Source organism: Theropithecus gelada, chromosome 2 (genome assembly GCF_003255815.1).
Source record: "Theropithecus gelada isolate Dixy chromosome 2, Tgel_1.0, whole genome shotgun sequence".
NCBI classification, from domain to species: domain Eukaryota; kingdom Metazoa; phylum Chordata; class Mammalia; order Primates; family Cercopithecidae; genus Theropithecus; species Theropithecus gelada.
Window position 1 is genome coordinate 42639002 of NC_037669.1, and position 19713 is coordinate 42658714.

Sequence of the window (19713 nt, forward strand, 5' to 3'; positions counted from 1 at the left end):
GTTTCCGCTGATGTATTTTTCTTCTGTTCCAGGATTCAGTCTGGGGTCCTCTGTTGCATTTAGTTGTTATTTCTCTTTAGTTTCCTCCGATCTGTGATAATTCCTTGGTCATTCCCTTAACAAGTTTGGCTAAATTCAGGGGAAAATGCTGAGCTGTAGTTTCTTTTTATTTTTATCAGGAGCATTTTTCAGTATTATTCCCCAAATTTAGCCAACCTTGTTTTTAATGATAGAAAAATGTTAATTTGCACCCTTCTTATTATAATTGTACCTACTATCCATCCGTGGCAGGATAAATTAGAAACTACCCGTTCACTTTATCAAATAAGGTACTTCAGTTCTTCAGTAGTTCTTGTGACTATATGGTGAATTCAATTTTATATTTTCCTTTGATTGAAGCAATAAAAAATATATTTTAAAATTCTCTTTATTAGGAAGTAGTTTTCATTTTTAGTAGAAGAAAGCAAATACACTTTTATATGTTGGCTTTCCTGCTACAGGTGTTCCATCTACACACGAAGAAAGAAAGTTCTTTCTTGCTTCTGGCATCCTTGGGTACTAAAATGTCTTCTTTTTTTTTTTTTTTTTTGAGACAGAGTCTCACTTGGTCACTCAGGCTGGAGTACAGTGGTGTGATCTTGGCTCACTGCAACTTCAGCCTCCCTGGGCTCAGGTGATTCTCCCGTCTCAGCCTCTGAGTAGCGGAGACTACAGGCATGCACCACCAAGCCCGGCTAGTTTTTTGTATTTTTTGCAGAGACGGGTTCTCACCATGTTGCCCAGGCTGGTCTTGAACTCCTAGGCTCAAGCAAGGCACTAAAGTGTCTTGTACCCTGGAGGGTAGGTGGTTCTTGGTCTTTGTGCTGCCTCAAGCCCCAGCCTGATTAGTATGGAAGAAAGACTGGTTATCTTCCTAAAATGGGTTTGTACCTTCCCACCCTTTTTCATTTACCAGCAAGGAGACAGAAAAGGACTAGCTAGAGAGATCATAGAGCCAAGACCAAGTGTGCCCTCGAAGCTAACTAAAAGTTTCAAGGAGATGGCAACCCAGTGTGTTCCATGCACTGGGGATATGGCCCTCACAGACCCTCCTCCTAATAGGGAGATCGAGACAGCAAACAAGAAAAGCAAATATTTAGTATGTCACCTGGTGATATTGATACATGGTTTGGAGAAAAGCAATGTAAAGGAGGAAGGGAATGTGATAGGGTGGTATTATACTTTACATAGGGTTTTGGGAAGGCATCACTGATAAGGTGTATTTGAGCAGACACCTGAAGGAAAAATGACACCTGACATGTTAGTTCTGGAGAAGACTGTTTCTGGCAAAGGGAACCGCAAAGATAAAGATTCCAAACTTGTCTGGCATATCCAGGAAAGAGCAGTGAGGCCTTTGTGGCTGGAGTAGAGCCAGTGAGGGAAACAGTGGTAGGAAATGAGGTCAGAGAGTTAGTGAGAGGCCAGGAGATATAGAGCCCTGTAAGTCATTCTTAAATGGCATCTCAGCCATTATCAAGTGAGGAGGCCTCACTCCATTGACGGGCTTTCCGTGGAAGAGTAAAACAATGACTACGCTCTTGTCTTTAGGACAAGAGCCAGAACAGGGAGACAAGTTAGGCTAGTAGAATAACCCAGATGGGAGCTGATGGTGGCTTTTGACTAAGGTGATAGTGGAGGATTTGAGAAGTGGTTAGATTGCAGATATGTGTTGAAAGTAGATTCACCAGTATTTGTTGAAGGATGAGATGTGGAGCATGAAGGAAGGAGACGAGTCTAAGCTGTTTCTCAACTTTTTAGTATTACTGATTGGGAGAATAGAGCTTCAATTTACTGATTTGTGGAAGACTGTAGAAAGAGCAATTTTGGAACAGATGGCATGGAGATCAGGGATTTGAAATGCCTGTTAGATATCCAAGTAGACAGATTAAACTGTCAATTGAATATACAAGTATGGAGTTAAGGGGAGAGGCCTGTGCAGCGTATTTGGGAGTTGTCAGCCTATAATGGTATTTAAAGTCATGGGTCTGGTTCAAGCTCATTCTTATTGGTTAAAAAAAAAAGAAAGAAAGAAAAAGAAAAAAATGTATAAAAAGTGTTATGGGACTGGGTGAGATCACCTGTGGAGAAGGGTGGAGCTTCCCTGGAGTAGAGGACTGAGCCTTGGGGCATTACAACATTTAGAGGTTGGGAAGACAACAAAGAACCAGCTAGTGAGGACTGAGAATAGAGCACTGGATTTAGCAACATGGAGATCTTTTGGTGTCTTTAAAAGAATCATCTCCCTGGAATGATGTGGTGAGTCTGAAATAAAATGCAACGAGAAGAATCAAAGACAGTGAATGTAGACATTTCTTTCAAGAAGTTATGCCATAAAGGGCAACAGAGAAATGCGCAGTAGCCAGAGGGAATGTGGGTACTAAGGAGGTTTGGGTTTTGTTTTGTTTTTTTCTTTTTTCGGTAAGAGATACTAAAGCATATCTATATAATGCAACATCGTAACAGTTCCATAAAAAGGGGGAAATTGATGATGCTGGAGGGAAAGGGAGGAACTGCTGTAGCCATGTAGGCAAGATGGGATGCGGTCCTCCAGGGCACAGGTAGACAAGTTGGCCTTAGATGGAAGCATTGACAGTTGATTCTTTAGTAGTAACGGGAAAGAAGATAAGAGTATACACATACAGATGCAGATGATGGATGATAAGAGCTTGTAGAAGTTATAGCTTTTTTCCCCCTCAGAAAAATAAGAAACAGAATGATCCCCTGATGAGGGATCAGAGAGAGAGGATACAAATGATCCCCTGAATAGGGGAACAGAGAGAGAGGATACAAATAGGGAACAAATGAGAGAGGATAAATTATGAAACTATTTTATGGAAAAATGAAGGACACATGGTTTAGGAAGTTGTAGTAGGATTGTTGGGTAGCACTGAGGGCTGCTTTCAGTGACTGATCATTAATTTGAAGTGAGACCAGTCAGCATGGTTGTGTGTTTCCCTCCAGCCTGTTCTGCTGGGCAAGTACAGGCATGGGCAGAGTTGGCAGAGAGATTTAACCAGAGTTACAGTTTTACCAGGTGAATAGGACTGACAAAGTGCAGACAAAGAGTAGAGGGTTAGGTAGAGAGAAATCTGAAAATGGACCATGGAATCTAAGGAGGACAAAGAAAACACATGAGGTGGTTGAGAAGAAATAGCAAGCTCCCAAACTGTCATTCCATATTGAATCAAGAATTTGTTCTTGTTAGACTACTAGAGAGAATGAATGGGAAAGAGAGGAGGCCATGGTTGAGGAATGGGGTGCTTGAAATTGAGATTATGGCCTGTAATCCCAGCACTTTGGGAGGCCAAGGCGGGTGGATCACCTGAGGTCAGGAATTCAAAACCACCCTGGCCAACATGGAGAAACCCCCTCTCTACTAAAAATACAAGAAATTAGCCAGGCCTGGTGGCGGGCACCTGTAATCCCAGCTACTCGGGAGACTGAGGCAGGAGAATTGCTTGAACCCAGGAGGCGGATGTTGCAGCGAGCCAAGATCGAGATCGCACCATTACACTCCAGACAAAGAGCAAAACGTCGTCTCAAAAAAAAAAAAAAAAAGAAATTGAGATTATGACATGGATGCAGTTATGGTAAAGATAAGGTCAGAGTATAAACAAAAGCGTGGATGGCTAAGGTAGGGCTAAGAGCCTACCTCAGACCATGGAACAAGAGGTCAGAGATCTGAGAGGCTAGCATACTGAAAGGATCATGTAGTGGATATTGAAATCACCAGGTTTATGAAAGGATAGTGTCCTGAGGAGTAACAATGAGCCAAGACATCTTTAAGCAGTGAAGGCGAATAACCGGGAGGCAGGTGTGTGGTGGTCTGTAGACAACCACAGCAAGGAGCAGTGGGTATTAGTCAGAAAAAATTAGACCAAAGGCTGTTCTGGCCATGATGGAGTAATGGGAACTGAATTTATCCTTCTATCTTAATTAAAAATGAAAAATAAGGAATCAAAATATATGGAACTAAATAAATTTCAGGAGCTGGGCATGGCACACCTTTAATCCCAGCTGAGAAAGGAGGACCACTTCAGGCCAGGAGTTCAAGACCATCCTGGGCAACATCGTGAGACCCTATCTCTAAAAAATAATAATAAATAAATATTAGAACAAAACAAAATACGTAAAACAATGGTTTTCAAACATTGGTCGACAGGCAGGGCAGGACAGGGCAGTGATCCCTATGACTGCTTCAGTTTACTATCCAGGGAGAATTGCCAGACAGGAGCACAGAAATGGGGAGCTCACTCAGAGCCCAGCAGTTTTCCTGAATTAAGGAGACAGAGGTGAGAATTCGAAGAGGCCAACATAACTAGAATTCTTCAGGTAGAAAACAATGGAGGAGGAAACTTCACAGAGAATGTTCTGGATCGGCAGGGTGTTCCTTTGAGTCTTCAGCAGAAAACTGATCAGAGGATACATGTGAGGAAATTAGCCAAGACTGGAGGAAGGCCTGCCAAAAAAGAACAGGCAGAACAGTTCCCCAGGATCACACAGGCTGGAAATAGTTCATGTTCCCAAGACCTGTAATGGAAAAATCTCTGTAAACATACTACAGATGTTCAAGAAGATAGAAGAAAGAAAGCGTGAACACATTAAAGAGAGACAAAGAGGACAGAAAAAGAACAACATTGGGCGGGGCGCGGTGGCTCACGCCTGTAATGCCAGCACTTTGAGAGGCCGAGGCGGGTGGATCACGAGGTCAGGAGATCGAGACCATCCTGGCTCACACGGTGAAACCCCGTCTGTACTAAAAAATACAAAAAATTGGCCGGGCGTGGTGGCAGGTGCCTCTAGTCCCAGCTACTCAGGAGGCTGAGGCAGGAGAATGGTGTGAACCCGGGAGGCGGAGCTTACAGTGAGTCGAGATCGCGCCACTGTACTCCAGCCTGGGTGACAGAGCGAGACTCTGTCTCAAAAAAAAAAAAAAAAAGAACAACATTGAACTTCTAGAAATGAAAAATGTGATCAATGTGGAAGGTGAAAAATATAATCAATGTCTGAGATGACAGAAATATACTAGACAGGATATAACAGCAGACTAGACATTGCCGAAGAAAAGGTCAGTGTGACTTGAATATATAGCACTAGAAACTATCCACAATGGAACACAGAGAAATAAAGACTAAAAATGATCAAACAAAAGACATGAGTTATCAGTGAGCTGTGGGACAATTTACATGTAATTGGAGTATGTAATTGCATACTATGCATGTAATTGGAGTCTCAGAAGGAGAAGAGAGAAAAGTAAGCAGGGAGAGCATGGAGTGAGATAGAGTGATGCAAAAAAAAAGTTTGAAGAAATAATGGTCAAAACATTTTCCAAATTTAATGACATCTATACACCCACAAATCTAAGAAATTTAAGAATCCCAGGAGAAGACCCATAAGGAATCCTACACCAAGGCGCATCATGTTCATACTTCTTTAAAACCATTGATAAAGAGAAATTCTTAAAAGCATGGGGAGAAAAAAGACCAGGTAACTTGGGTAACTTGTGGGCAGAGAGAGTAGGAATGATCTGGAAGTGGCAGGGAAAGCAGTGTAAGGGATTTCTCTGGGAGTAAGAAGGTAGAGAGAATGTTTGGAGAAGAGCTTCGGGAAGGTAGTGATTCCACTGATTATGCCTGAGCACTCCAGAAGGCACAGAGGTAGGTTTCTGGGGTTGAGGAGGTAGGTGGCAGAGATGAGGTCTCATTAGGGGATGTATAAAGCCCTATCAGGATAAGGATGACCTGTGAATCTTGAATCTTTTGTGTCTGATTTAAACAGGAAAAACAGGCATGATGTCATTAGTTCTGACAATCTCCAAGGCAGATTAGGGTGACGAGGCTGTGAAGGTTATGAGCAGAGAAAAGAGGATCTACCCCAGAGCCAGCAGAGCTCATCTTCACTTCAGCTGATGGAAGTGTGGAGCCAGGGAAGGGGGTGGTCTTACCAGGTGAGCACTGTGCCTGTTGCTGACTTTCCATGCTTCCATTATGGGTGTGTGGGTTTTGGGGGAGGGATTTAGTCAACTCTGCAGCCTGATTCTTTAGACATCTGCAGTGGAGGCTTCCATTCCTACACTCAATGGTCCCCAGCAAAAGGAGTTATTGCATCTGTTGAAAGGAAGCATTCTGAATGTTGGATGCTGTGTTTGAAAAGAAATGTTTTTATTTTCAATGATGTTTGTTTTTCTGAAATTGTTCACAGATGGCTTTTGCACTTACATCCTATTACTGTTGTAATCACTTGGGGTCTATTTATGTAACAGTCCTATATGTCTCAGAAGCCAATGTGTTAGGCAGTTCCTGCATTGCTATAAAGAAATACCTGAGGCTGGGTAATGTGTAAAGAAAAGAGGTTTCATTGGCTCATGGTTCTGCGGGTTTTACAGGAAACATGGTGCTGGCATTCGCTCATCATTCAGGGAGGCCACAGGAAGCTTACAATCACGATGGAAGGTGAAGAGGTAGCAGCCATGCCACTTGGTGAAAGCAGGAGCAGGAGAAAGTGGGGGAGGGGGGTGCCACACACTTTTAAAGGGCCAGATCTCATCTCCTGTGAACTCAGCAAGAGCTCAGTCATCACCAAGGGGATGGCCCAAGCTATTCACGAGGATCTGTCCCTATGATCCCAACACCTCCCACCAGGCCTCACCTCCAACATTGGGGATTACATTTCAACATGAGACCTGAGTGGGGACAAATATCCAAACTATATAAGGCTATTCTCCTGGGGTCCTCATAAGTCCTCTCCCTTGATGAGTTGATATCTTTTTGATGACATGGAATTCTAGAGTCATGCCTTGTCAAGATGTGAGTGACATGAAGAAAGCATTTTATTCAAGATCGCCAGCTGGGATAGATTAAACAACACTTGGCAGCAATTAAAAATACACAAGAAAGCCACCACACTGTACTTGTGAGGTTGCTTTATTTTTCATTTTTGTAGTTTTGTGGAGATGGGGTCTCACTATGTTACCCAGGCTAATCTCAAACTTCTGGCTACAAGGGATCCTCCCACCTCCTAAAGTGTTGGGGATCCTCCCACCTCCTAAAGTGTTGGGATTATAGGCATTAACCACGGTGCCTGGCCAGAGGTTGCTTTAGTAAGCAGTTTTTCACAATTTCTTTACTCTTAGAAGTTTATATTAGCTGTTGTATTGTGAAATACTTGATAAAAAGCATAACTGAGTGAAGTATGGTAGCCTTTAGCAGTAACAATAGGAAGCCTAGTTATTGGACCATATGGCCATAAATAATGCCTCATTGCTTTGCTTGGTGTCTGCTTACCTTAATTGCAAACAAACTCTTTAGAAAAAAATAAGTATCATGTAGAATGTAAGCCTTATGGTCCCCAACCTATAAAAATTCTATTCAGTATCTTGTAGGGTACCCAGTATATCCTTATAAGAGCAACGTCTTGTGATTTTAGGATATTTATGACTATGTGTGTACTTTTTGTTAATTGTACTCTGTTTCCTGTGGCTGTAATGTGATTTTTAAAGTCTGTATTCTGTTAGTAGAAGCAGTAAATGAGCAGTATGTATGCATTACTTGTTACCAAGAAACACAGTTCCCTATGGTATTCCTTCTGGTAAATTGTATTAATCATATTCAGATTATATAAGAATATTATAAAGTAATTCAGTTCATATCACAAATTATCCTTAACGTAGCGTATATGCCTGATCTGGATCTCAAGTTTATTTTCTTTGCTATGTTTGATCTGCATAATTATAGTCTTGTTGACTTTCAGTTTCCTTCAAGCAGAGTAGCTCTTTGAAAACCAAACATTTAACCATGTACCGTCTGCCAAAAGAGAGAGAGAGAGCTCTGGGAAAAAAAGAAATATTACATTAATCAGTTTATGTCTGTTCTCTGTGTGAAATGGTTTCGAGGTGATGTTGGATTTGGGAAAAATTTGAAGCAATGTGGCCACCTTTGCCATAGACTTAGTGTGAACCACCTATATGATGTGACTGCCACAAACAGTAAGTTATGTTAATTTAGTATTAACAGAGGTGTAGCATTCCAACAATAGGAAGAAAGGGTTCTGTTAGATTATTCTGCCATAGCTAGAATATTGTGTCTATTTCTGATTATCTTATTTTTATATTTGTATATTTTGCCCTCTGTGTGAACAACCACTGACACACATTTTCAAAGTAATTGTTGTGTTTGGAATACAATGGGAAAAAACTATCTGATCCACGTTGTCTTCTAAAGTCCTAAGCCATGATTTTTTAACATTATTAAGCGTTATTTTATAATGAAAACCGTCGGATAAATCAAGAATAAATAAAGACTGTGATTATATTGATAATCAGAGAGGACCACTTCCTATGACCCTTTAACAAGCATTAGCTTGTTCTGATTATAAAATATGTAGTTCCCTAGTTGTCATTTTTGAGAAATCTTAAAGCTATGATCTATCACCTTAAAATACTTTTTAGGGACAGTTAAGAGTTTTTTTATTAGCAGCTTACATTTGAAAATTCAAATTTTTCTATTAGAGATGTAAAACTAAAATATCTAGTCTTTTTAAATTATTTGCCATATTTTTAAGTATTATATCTGAATGGAACATTTTAGACATTCCTTTTGAAAAATTAAACTTAATAGAACTTCTTCCTCCATCTTTGATATGAACATTCCTGTTTTCCATTAAAGTTAGAATCATCTCATTTTCTTTTTTCTTTTTTTGGACACAGAGTCTCACTCTGTCGCCCAGGTTGGAGTGAAGTGGTGCGATCTCAGCTCACTGTAGCCTCTGCCTCCCAGGTTCAAGCAATTCTCATGCCTCAGTCTCCCAAGTAGCTGAGATTACAAGTGTGTGCCACCACAAACAGCTAATTTTTATTTTTAGTAGAGACAGTTTTACCATGTTACCCAGGCTAGCCTCAAACTCCTGAGCTCAGGTGATTTGCCCACCTGGGCCTCCCAAAGTGCAAGGAGGATTGCAGGCATAAGCTACCATGCCCAGCCCATCATTTCGTTTTCAGCATGTACGGTTTGTCGTCTTTTTTTCCCCCCATTTTTAAAGTTATACAGAAAAGCCATAATATTAGCATATCATGTCAGTATGATTGACTAAAAGTAATCTTTATTTTTAACAGTGGACTTAGGAGAAAATCAAGGTAATTTCAATGTTTTTCTTTTCATTTTAGGTCTCCGGATAACTGTGCTCCTGACATCCTTCCTTATGGTTTTGGGAACTGGTCTAAGATGCATACCTGTATCAGACTTAATGCTTAAAAGAAGGTAAATCCTGTCGATAACATTTCTCCCTCATTTTTCATTTTATTTTGTGTATACATTTTTAAGAAGATCAGTAAAGGGTCATATTTATAGAAGCATTTATTTTTTTACCTTATATGATGATTAACTTAATTGACATTTATTGTCATGGAAGACACTATACTGGTTGTTGTGGAAATAAAAAGGGCAAGTTAATCTTCATATTATTCAGGAACAATTATCATGAGAAAATAATAGTATAACATACCATTTTTAAGTATAATAGTATAACATACTATTTATATAATAGTGTAGTTAATGCTACAGAAGAAATACAAAATTGCCCCAAGAGACTAGTAGAAGTTTTGGCTGCAGGTATCAAAAAGAGGAGTCCATAAAGGTGGTGGTAATTAAACTCGGCCTTGAATGATGAGTAGAATGTTGGTAACTATAGTCAGGGGAAGGGTATTCCAGGATGGGGGACTAGCAAGAGTGAAGCCATGGAGGCAGGTAAGCATAGGTCTTTTCTGGGGTGGATAGGTAGTCTTATTTGTAAATAGCAGCCTTTCTGCAACTGGGACCATGGATTTATTCTTAGAGAGTGTAAGGTATATGAAGGTTTTAAATTTTGTTTTTATATTGGTTATAATACAATATTATTTTACCAGTAATAATCTGCAATAAAAAGATGTTTTTGTTGACCAGGATGCCAATTTCTTAAATTAGTGTTTCCCAGACTGGGGTCCTTGAATGTGACCTTGAGAGTCATTGAGAAATTTTTTCCCTTTCAGAAGGACCCATAAATTACTCAAGTTCGAGAGATACTGGTCTACAGATTAAGGTGTAAAAATGGGATGTAAAGAGATGAGGTTAGAAGGTGATATTTTGATTCTAAAGAGTCTCGATGCCATCCTATGTTATTAACAGCGTACTTTACTCACTGGATAGTGGGAAGCCCCTTAGGCTCTTAATCAGAGGAGCGCTAGTTTCAGATCTGTGTTATATTCACTATGGATTGAGACATGTTGGATTGATTATAAGGGGTAGAGATTGCTGGCAGAAGACCTGGAATGATACAGTGGGACCCTAAGCTGGAGTCATTCTTTTGTTGGTTCATTTATTAGGTCATTCATTCATTCAACAGAATTCACTGAGCTTCTACTATGTGCCAACCTCTCTTGTGGTCATTGGGAATATGACAGAAGACAAAGCAGATAAAAATTACTATGTAATGTAGTAAATTACATAGTACGTTACATAGTACATAGTACATTTACATAGTACGTAGTAATTTACTATGTAATGTACATTACATTACATACTGTGTATGTGATGTAGTTTCTTTCCACTCAGGGAAACCAGCAATAAACTAGATAAATAAGGAAAATATATAGTATGTGCCAGGGAGGGTAAAATAGGAAAGAAAGATATGAAAAGGCAAAGAAAGGATGGTGAGATTTCAGAAAGAAAAACCTAACTGGGAAGATCACCTTTTGGGTTAAAAACCTGACAGAAGTAATGAATGATGCAGTATCTAGGAATCAAGTGTTATATGCAGAGAGAACTGCAAGAATTCAGGGCAGAAGAAGGGACAGGGATGCCTGGCAGGGAGGCTGGTGTGGCATGGGAAGAGCAGGTAGCAAATGACGTCAGAGCAGTTATGGGGTGGGAGTGGGAGTGTGGGACCAGATTCTTTAAGACCACGTCATCTCCTCAGCTTTTTCTGAGCTAGGAAACCTTTGGAGGTTTTGAGCTGAGAGTGCCATGGTGTTCGGCTGCTCCACCGAGAATGGACTGAAGCTTGAGGTCATGGGCATAAGTAAGGAAAGTTGGGAAACGAGTACAATAAACCAGGTGAGAGATGATGGTGGCTTGGACCATAGTAGTGGTAGTGGGAGTGGTGAGAAGTGGTCAAATTCTGATCATCTTGAATATTCAAAATATAATTATATTCTGGTCCATTTGCTGATGGACCAGATATGGGGAGTAAGAGAAAGGAGTCCAGAATGATTCCATGCTGTGGGAAGTTGGGGGAATGGAAAGGGTGGCACAGACCTGAGGGGAAATGTGAGAAAAAGAGATGGGAGTGATATGCTGGAAGTTTCACTCGAGAGACTCTGAAATTGGCGATTCCATTAACAGATGGGGAACACAGAAGTGGGGGAGAGTGGATTTCAGGGACAAGATGTTGACTTTCTTTTGGAACAGAATTTTTCAGTTTCAAAATAAATGTTTAGTTTTGAATTTTCAAAAAGTGTTCTCTTTCTAGAAAATTTAGGGTACAAGGGTTCATATTTTAAAAGGGAGATAGTACAGTCATTTGGTTTCTATGGAAAGCTAGTCATAATTTTCCATCCTTCTGAGTTAGATTTTAACACAAGTCTCATTATTGTATTTGAGATGCTCTTAATTTTTCAAACATGCAGAGGTGTATTTTTTCAAGCATCCACAGATTTTAAGTACAAATTTTCATGTAAGCTTAAATTCAACACTGCTTTCTTTTAAAATGCCTATTAAGGCCAGGTGCAGTGACCCACACCTGTAATCCCAGCACTTTGAGAGGCTGAGGCAGGTGGATCTCTTGTGCCTAGAGTTTGAGAGCAGCCTGGGCAACATAGCAAGACCCATCTCAAAAAAAAAGCCTATTATTATTTTTGCTAGCTTTTCTTCTGTTTTGGGCCATGCATACTATTACTTGTCTCCAGTCTCATATCCCTTTATATCCTTTCCAGATATAAAATTCTGGGAATAATAGAGTTGACTGTCCATCTTGTTGGAGAAGGTGGTATGAAAAAGAAACAATTCATAAAGAAATGTAAGCAAATGTAGAACAGGTAAGAAGTAGAAATAAAAAGTTCAGAGATTGAATCTTTCATAAAAAGAGTGTATAAATAGATTTTTCAATCTTAGGCATTCATCTATAAAGACTACAGGAGTATTAACCCCTTGAAATAAGACTTCGTTTTGTAGTTTTTAAGCATTTCTTTTAAGCAGTATTATTAACAATGCATGATGCAGCTGTTAAAATGAAAATGCTACACTTGGAACATGTATTTTCAACAAATCGAGTCTGTAACCATCACTGTTAAGCTTCAGTCTCCGCCAGTGTTGAAACAAGCATTTAGAAGTCTGTGTTTTTGTGGCCTTGTTTCACTCAGAACTTTTTGAGCTTCTGACCCAGCCTTTTGGAATGGCTCCCCTGCACCCTTGACTTCCTGTGTCTTAGCTCCCTTAAGTATCAAGACATGAGAATAGCAGCATTCTGACAAGCTCTTCCTAATGGTGTTCTACTTATATGTAGTATCAGTATTTCTTTTATTTGCATAGTACCGATGAAAATTCAGGAAAAAAATTATTTTCCCATGTTTCTCTTAGGTAAATAAGGAACTTGGAATAACAAATTATAAAGCATTTTTTTTTCTATGATCTGGAGCCAAATAATACCCCAAAAAATTGTAAATGCCATCACTCTATTGCAATGAGCGCTTACTCTATGGTGTGAAATATTATATTGCTTTCCCAGTAAACAACGTAAGGACTTCTGGAGGGTGAACTTATAGTAAGTTATGTCTACTCTTAATCATAGGTATATCCAGTGATTCCCATAACACATGCCATGTATATTTTTAAATTTTATTTAGTTCCGGGTTGCGTGTGCAGGATGTGCAGGTTTATTACACAGGTAAACATGTGCCAATACACACCACATTATCTTTCAATTCAGTGTAATTTTCATTAATATTAACAATACTTAATGTTTACCAGCATGTATTAAATAGTTTGGTTCTAGTAAACATAGACTTTCTAGAAATACACTCCACTATGAAATTCTTTTTTTTTTTTTTGAGATGGAGTCTTGCTCTGTCACCCAGACTAGAGTGCAGTGGCGCGATCTCGGCTTACTGCAACCTCCGCCTCCAAGGTTCAAGCACTTCTCCTGCCTCAGCTTCCTGAGTAGCTGGGACTACAGGCGCCCACCACCACACCTGCTAATTTTTTTGTATTATTAGTGGAGACGGGGTTTCACTGTGTTAGCCAGGATGGCCTCGATCTCCTGACCTCATGATCCACCTGCCTTGGCCTCCCAAAGTGCTGGGATTACAGACGTGATTTCCACTGTGAAATTATTTGCAGCTGACAGGATTATGTTTAAAATGACCCTAACAGAAAAGGTGAATTGTTTCGTGAATGATTTTGTGACAGCTGCTTAGCTGTATGAATAAATAGGAAAAAGAACCTAGATCTCCCTGCCTTACCACTTAGTAAATCCCAGTTGGATCAAAGACTTACATGTAAATAATGAATCATAAAAGTATTAGAGCATGACTGTTTTACAGAATCTGAGGGTAGAGCGGGCCTTCCAATTAAGACACAAATCCCAGAAGCCATTAAAAAAAGCCTTGATACATTTGACTATGTAAAAATTTAGATTATCTTTATGATTGAATATACTGCGAAACAAAGTCAAAAGATAAGTTAACTGGGAAATATTTGCAACAATAAGACAAATGAGTAATTCCTTAGTTCTTTGAAATCAGTAAGAAAAATAGCAACTCAAGAGGAAAATAGGTAATAGATATGAGCAAGCAATTACAGAAGTCAAAATATAAATGGCATGAACTCAAGAGAAGTTCAAGAGAGTTCTTTCTTGAGAACTTGAGAGAACTCAGGAGAATATTCAACTTTCATTGTAATTAAATACATGAAAATTAATATAGCAGACAAATGTCTATTTACTGGCAAAGATGAAAACAAATTCATAATGTGCTATGCCTGAGATGTGGGGAAAAACAGGCGCTGCTGATGTATGAGCAGTTTGGGACATCATTCTATTTGGAGGGCACTTTGGCAGTATTTACCAGATTCAAATATACATGTCCTTTAACCTACACCTATATTTGCACTTACAGAAAATCAGCCCACATATAAAGCTCTATGAATTTGCAAGAATTACCATGTTTGTGCAGCTTTGCTTGTAATAGCAGAAGGCTGGCTGTAACCCAGATGCCTTCAGCAAAGGACTGACTATGATGCAGTATATCATGGAATCATATTGCACTGTGAAAAGGAAGTAAAAGTCCTGTGAGTGCTAATATGAAAATATCTCCAAAATATATTGTTGAGTTAAAAGGCAAACTTTAGAATATTATGTTTAACATGTTCTTACTTAGAAAAAAATGGGAAGGGTATCATTGGTTTTTTTCTGGGGAAAGCATCTGAGGAATAGAAGTCTGAGGTGGAAAGGACATTTACTTTTTATTTTTTACTACTTTTGGGAATATTTTTACCATGTGCATATATTACTTTTTTTTTTTTTTTTTTTTTTGGAGATACTCTGTTGTCCAGGCTGGAGTGTGGTGCTATGATCATAGCTTATTGCAGCCTCAAACTCCTAGGCTCAAGGGATCTTCCTGCCTCAGCCTCCCACATAGCTGGTAGTACAGGTATGTGCCATCACGCCTGGCTAACTTTTAAATTTTTTATAGAGACAAAGTCCCACTATTTTGCCCAGGTTGGTCTCAAACTGTGGGCTCCAGTGATCCTCCCAACTCAGCCTCCCAAAGTGCTGGGACTACAGGTGTGAGCCACCGTATCCATCCTGTATTACCTTTTTAACTGAAAGCACTAGCTAAGTAAAACTAAAATCACCACCTCAGAGCTTTAATAATGAGAAAAGTAAAGAGAAGGAAGGGTTATATATAAATTTCCCCAGCATAGAAATGTGAATCTTTTGATGTAAAAAGGAGCAATTGGTAGATTTAACAACTAAGACTCTTCCCAGTAAAATACAGAAGATTCAGATTCCCATATATCAATGTCTTCTAAAATATAATTCACAGACTACCTGCTTATTAAAATACAGATCCCTGGGCCCCAACCCAGTCCCACTGAGTTAGGCTTTTGAGTGAACCCTGAGAATGAGCAGTTTTAACAAGCTCTTTTAATTAGTCTTATGCTCATTTAAATTTGACAACTACTTTCCTAGTTCCCTAGTCTTATACTCATTTAAATTTGAGAACTACCTCCCATCTTCACTTTAAATAATAATTGATTAAACAAATAGCTTTGTGCTTGTCCATCCTAAAATATAATCACATAATACATTTAATGTCTTATTTTAAAGCAGATTAAGGATTAGCCTCTAATAAGTCTATTTGCCTTAATTTGACTCTTAAAACTGCAGACAACTCAAGGCAAGTAAAACTCATGACTGTATTTCTGCATAGTGGTCAGATGGACTTCAGATAAGAAAGATTGATAAGAAAAGATGATCAGTCATGATAAGCACTTAGCAGGGAAAAAAAGGGAGTAAAAAGATTTATAAAGGCAGGGCGTGGTGGCCCATGCCTGTAATCCCAGTACTTTGAGAGGTCGAGGCAGGCTTATCATCTGAGGTCAGGAGTTTGAGACCAGCCTGGCCAACATAGTGAAACCCAGTCTTTACTAAAAATACAAAAATTACCCAGGCATGGTGCATGCCTGTAATCCCAGCTACTCAGGAGGCTGAGGCATGAGAATCACTTGAACCTGGGAGGTGGAGTTTACAGTGAGCCGAGATTACGTCACTGCACTCTAGCCTGGGCCACAGAGCAAGACCGTGTCTCAAAAACAAAAACAAACAAACAAACACACAAATCACAAAGGGAAAAGGTTTTTGGGTTAGAGTTAGGCTAACATTTTAACAACATTTTGCAGGTTTATGCTTTAAAACATTATAAAATTAAAATGCAAACTAGGAGAAATGGTGTTGCAAATATAATAGATAACTTATAAGTAACATGAGCATTTTTGAAAATTGAATAGAAAAATGGACATAGTAGACATGGCTAACAATTGTTGATTCTCAGATTTCATCGTTTAAATTTATAATTTAACCATCAACATTTATTGACAGTGTATGTTAGTATCAGTAAAGTACAGACTGAGCTGTATAACAAAGAAACCAAATATATTGAGGCTCAATAAGGTAGTAGTTCATTTTTCTCTCAAGAAACAATCTAAAACAAGCTTGCCTAATCCATGGCATGCATGCTGCCCAGGATGGCTTTGAATGTGGCCCAAAACAAATTTGTAAACTTTCTTAAAACATTATGAGTTTTTTTGTGTAATTTTTTTTTTCTTTTAGCTCATCAGCTGTCATTAGTGTTAGTATATTTTACGTGTGGCCCAAGACAGTTCTTCTTCTTCCAGTGTGGCCCAGGGAATCTGAAAGATTGGACACCCCTGGTCCAAACGATAGTGGACTATTCAAGGGAAGTAGGCAGCTTTGTTTTGAAAGGTCTTCCAGGACCTAAGTCCCTTCTCTGTTGTTGCTCCAGCATCTCCTAGGGTGATATTATTGTCTGTATCTGGCTGTCATTCCAGCCCACAGGAGGGGAAGTGGGATATCCAAGGCAGGTGACCACATCTTCTTTTTTTTTTTTTGAGACAGAGTCTCACTCTGTCACCCAAGCTGGAGTGCAGTGGCGTGATCTTGGCTCACTGCAACTTCCACTTCCCCGGTTCAAGCAATTCTCCTGCCTCAGCCTCCTAAGTAACTAGGATTACAGGCACCTGCCACTACGCCCTGCTAATTTTTATATTTTTAGTAGAGATGGCATTGCATTATGTTGGCCAGGCTTGTCTTGAACTCCTGGCCTCAAGTAATCTGCCTGCCTCAGCCTCTCAAAGTACTGGGATTACAGATGTGGGCCCCACGCCCAGCCTGTTTTTGTCATTTCTAGCCATCTCTCATTGGTTGCAGACTTAAAACTTGGCCACGTGGATCTGGAAGAGAGATTGGAAAAGCAGCTCAGCAGCAGTGAATGTAGTTAAACTCAAGGATGCTATACCAAAACAAAGAAAGGGAGAATAAATAGGCGGAAACAGTTAGGAGTCTCTGCTGTCAGATGCCTCCATATGTCCATGCACTCCCCTCTTCCATGCAGAGAACACATTCATCCTTCCTCAATGGAGAAGACTCGAAGTCCTGTCCAATTAGTGTATCCAGCTCAGAATCCAGAATCTCTGGGCTCTATCAGATCTTTGTGGCTCTCTGAGAGTAATTTCTTTGATTATTGTTTGTGGCCTTTGGCTTTGTCCTCTGGAAGGCTCTTTTTTGTCCATTATCCCCAGTGACCACACCTGAAGTGGTTGTTGGACATTTCACCTTCTGCTTGATGCTGATTTGGGAACCTGAAGATTACTTTAGGGATCAAGCAGTCTTAAACCTTGGTAGAAGTGTTTTGTAGTATCTTGGCAATACGCTTCCCTCATATGCTTAGTAGTCTTTTGGTCTATTTACATCAGGTAGGTTCCATGAACTGTAGCCATGCCAAAATATTTCTCCTTCTGCTAATGGTTCTTATACCTGTTGAATCTCCTCTTTCCTTTACCAACTTGGGTACCCATCGCAGATTTTCTCAATTTAGTGGTAGCCTTACCTGATGCCATCTGAAAAAAGTAGGCCTGGGAAGAAACATAACACCTTTAACCTAATTTTTGCTGCTAGACTGGCTCCGAAGCACATTTTATTTCCTGCCGTTTGGATTCAGAAGCAACCTGAGGCTTCAAATTTCTGGATTCTCATTAAATTTATATTGCAGGCCTCGGGCAGAGAAACTGTCTTAGCAGAGCTCTTGTCCGTTCCATCTCTGCTTGCAAACCAGCTAATTCTTTATATCTCTCTTGTGCCATCCTAAACTCAGTAAGGGGCAGGAAACACAGAGTAATGTTCTGATTTTTTTCCAGCCAATCCCAGGTCATCACAAGCAGTGGTATTGCTGCTGCCACAGGTCACCTGCCTTTTCTGCCTACAGCCTGACCACTAAGTCAGTGCCAATATCTTGTGCCTTTGTGAATGCAGCACCCCAATTCTTGAGCTAATTTCTCAATTGGAGGACAAGTTAAGTTGCTGTAATGAAGAGATATCAAAATAGCGTGGCTCAAAGAAGACGGTATTTCTTTCTTATTTAATAGTCCAGAGTAAGCAGGTGGGCCAGGGCAGGTAGCAGTTCTGATCTACAAGGTCGTCTAGGGACCTGGGTCCCCTCTGTCTTGCTACCTTCTCCCCGGGTAGATGACCTTGACAGTATAGTAAACAGCCAGTTCATCAGCACAGTAGTCACATTGCACCCCACAGGAAGAAGCAGAGTACAGGGAATCAGTTGTCTTCATTCTTCATGGAGGTGACCTTGAGGTCTTCCTGCTCTAGTCTCATTGGCCTGAACTTAGTAATAACAAGGCCCCAGCTAGCTGTGAGGGGCACTTTTACTCCTGCAAAAACTTAAGGTCCTCTGTAACTAGAAGGAAAACAGAATGACACTGGGATAATAGTTAATCATCTCTGCCACAAGCAAATTGGCTACCTATTTGGAAGGAAAAGACCATTTTGTATCGTCGTGTCATATGATGTATCAAAATAAATTCAAATAAATGAAATGGTTACATATTTAGCTGAGAAACAATATATGGGGCTATTTATTTGATCTCCACATGGGAAAGATATTTTTTTCAAACATGAAAATAAAGGAAAATCATAAAGAGAAAGGCTGATAGATGCGAGGAAGAAGAAGTCGGAGGAATGTTTCCTTGCCTTTTCCAGCAACTGCAGTTGCTGCTTTTGAAAACAGAGGAAGGGGGCCTTAAGCCAACAAATGCGGGCGGCCACTACAAACTGGAAAAAGCAGGGAAACAGATTCTCTTCCAGAGCCTTTCGAAAGGAGCCCAGCCCTGCGAACACCTTGATTTTAGCCCTGGAGTCCCATGTTGGACTTCTGATTTATAGAACTGTAAGATGATGCATTTGTATCATTTTAACCACTAAGTTTGTGGTAATTTGTTATAACAGGAATAGGAAACTAATCACCAAGTTTTACGTGTGTGTGTGTGAGAGAGAGAGTGTGTGTGTGTGTGTGTGTATGTGTATGTGTATTATTTATTTTTTGTTTGTTTGTTTGAGACAGGGTCTCATTCTGTTGCCCAGGCAATTGTGGCTCACTGCAGCCTTGATCTCCTGGGCTCAAGCAGTCCTCCTACCTGAGCTTCACAAGTACCTGGAACTATAGGCATGTGCCACCATACTCAGCTAATTTTTTTATTTTTTGTGAAGACAGGGTTTCACTATATTGCCCAGGCTGAGCTCAAACGATCCACCTGCCCTGGCTTCCCAAAGTGCTGGGATTACAGGTGTGCACCACCTCGCCCAGTGTGCTTGTATTTTTAAATAGTGATACTCTATGCTGATGAAGCGGACACTGTCAGCTACTACTGATGGGAATGCAAATTACTACTAACCCTCCTGAAAAACAGTTTGCGAGTATATTTCCTAAGATCTAGAGTGTTCATACATTTTAACTTACCCTAAAGAAATAATTTGGAAAGTAGCTAATATTCACATACAAAGATTTTCACACCAGCTTTATTAGTATTCGCAAATAAGTTGTTGGAAACAACTATCCAACAT

General features: G+C 39.9%; 1 protein-coding gene across 1 annotated transcript in view; it reads left to right on the top strand.

Moving 5' to 3' along the window:
* DIRC2 (disrupted in renal carcinoma 2) overlaps positions 1-19713 on the top strand; it is an 84787-nt gene that overhangs the window by 3262 nt on the left and 61812 nt on the right. The window contains exon 2 of the mRNA XM_025377826.1: positions 9200-9293. Coding sequence (XP_025233611.1) covers positions 9200-9293 — 94 coding nt within the window. The remainder of the gene's footprint in view (positions 1-9199; positions 9294-19713) is intronic.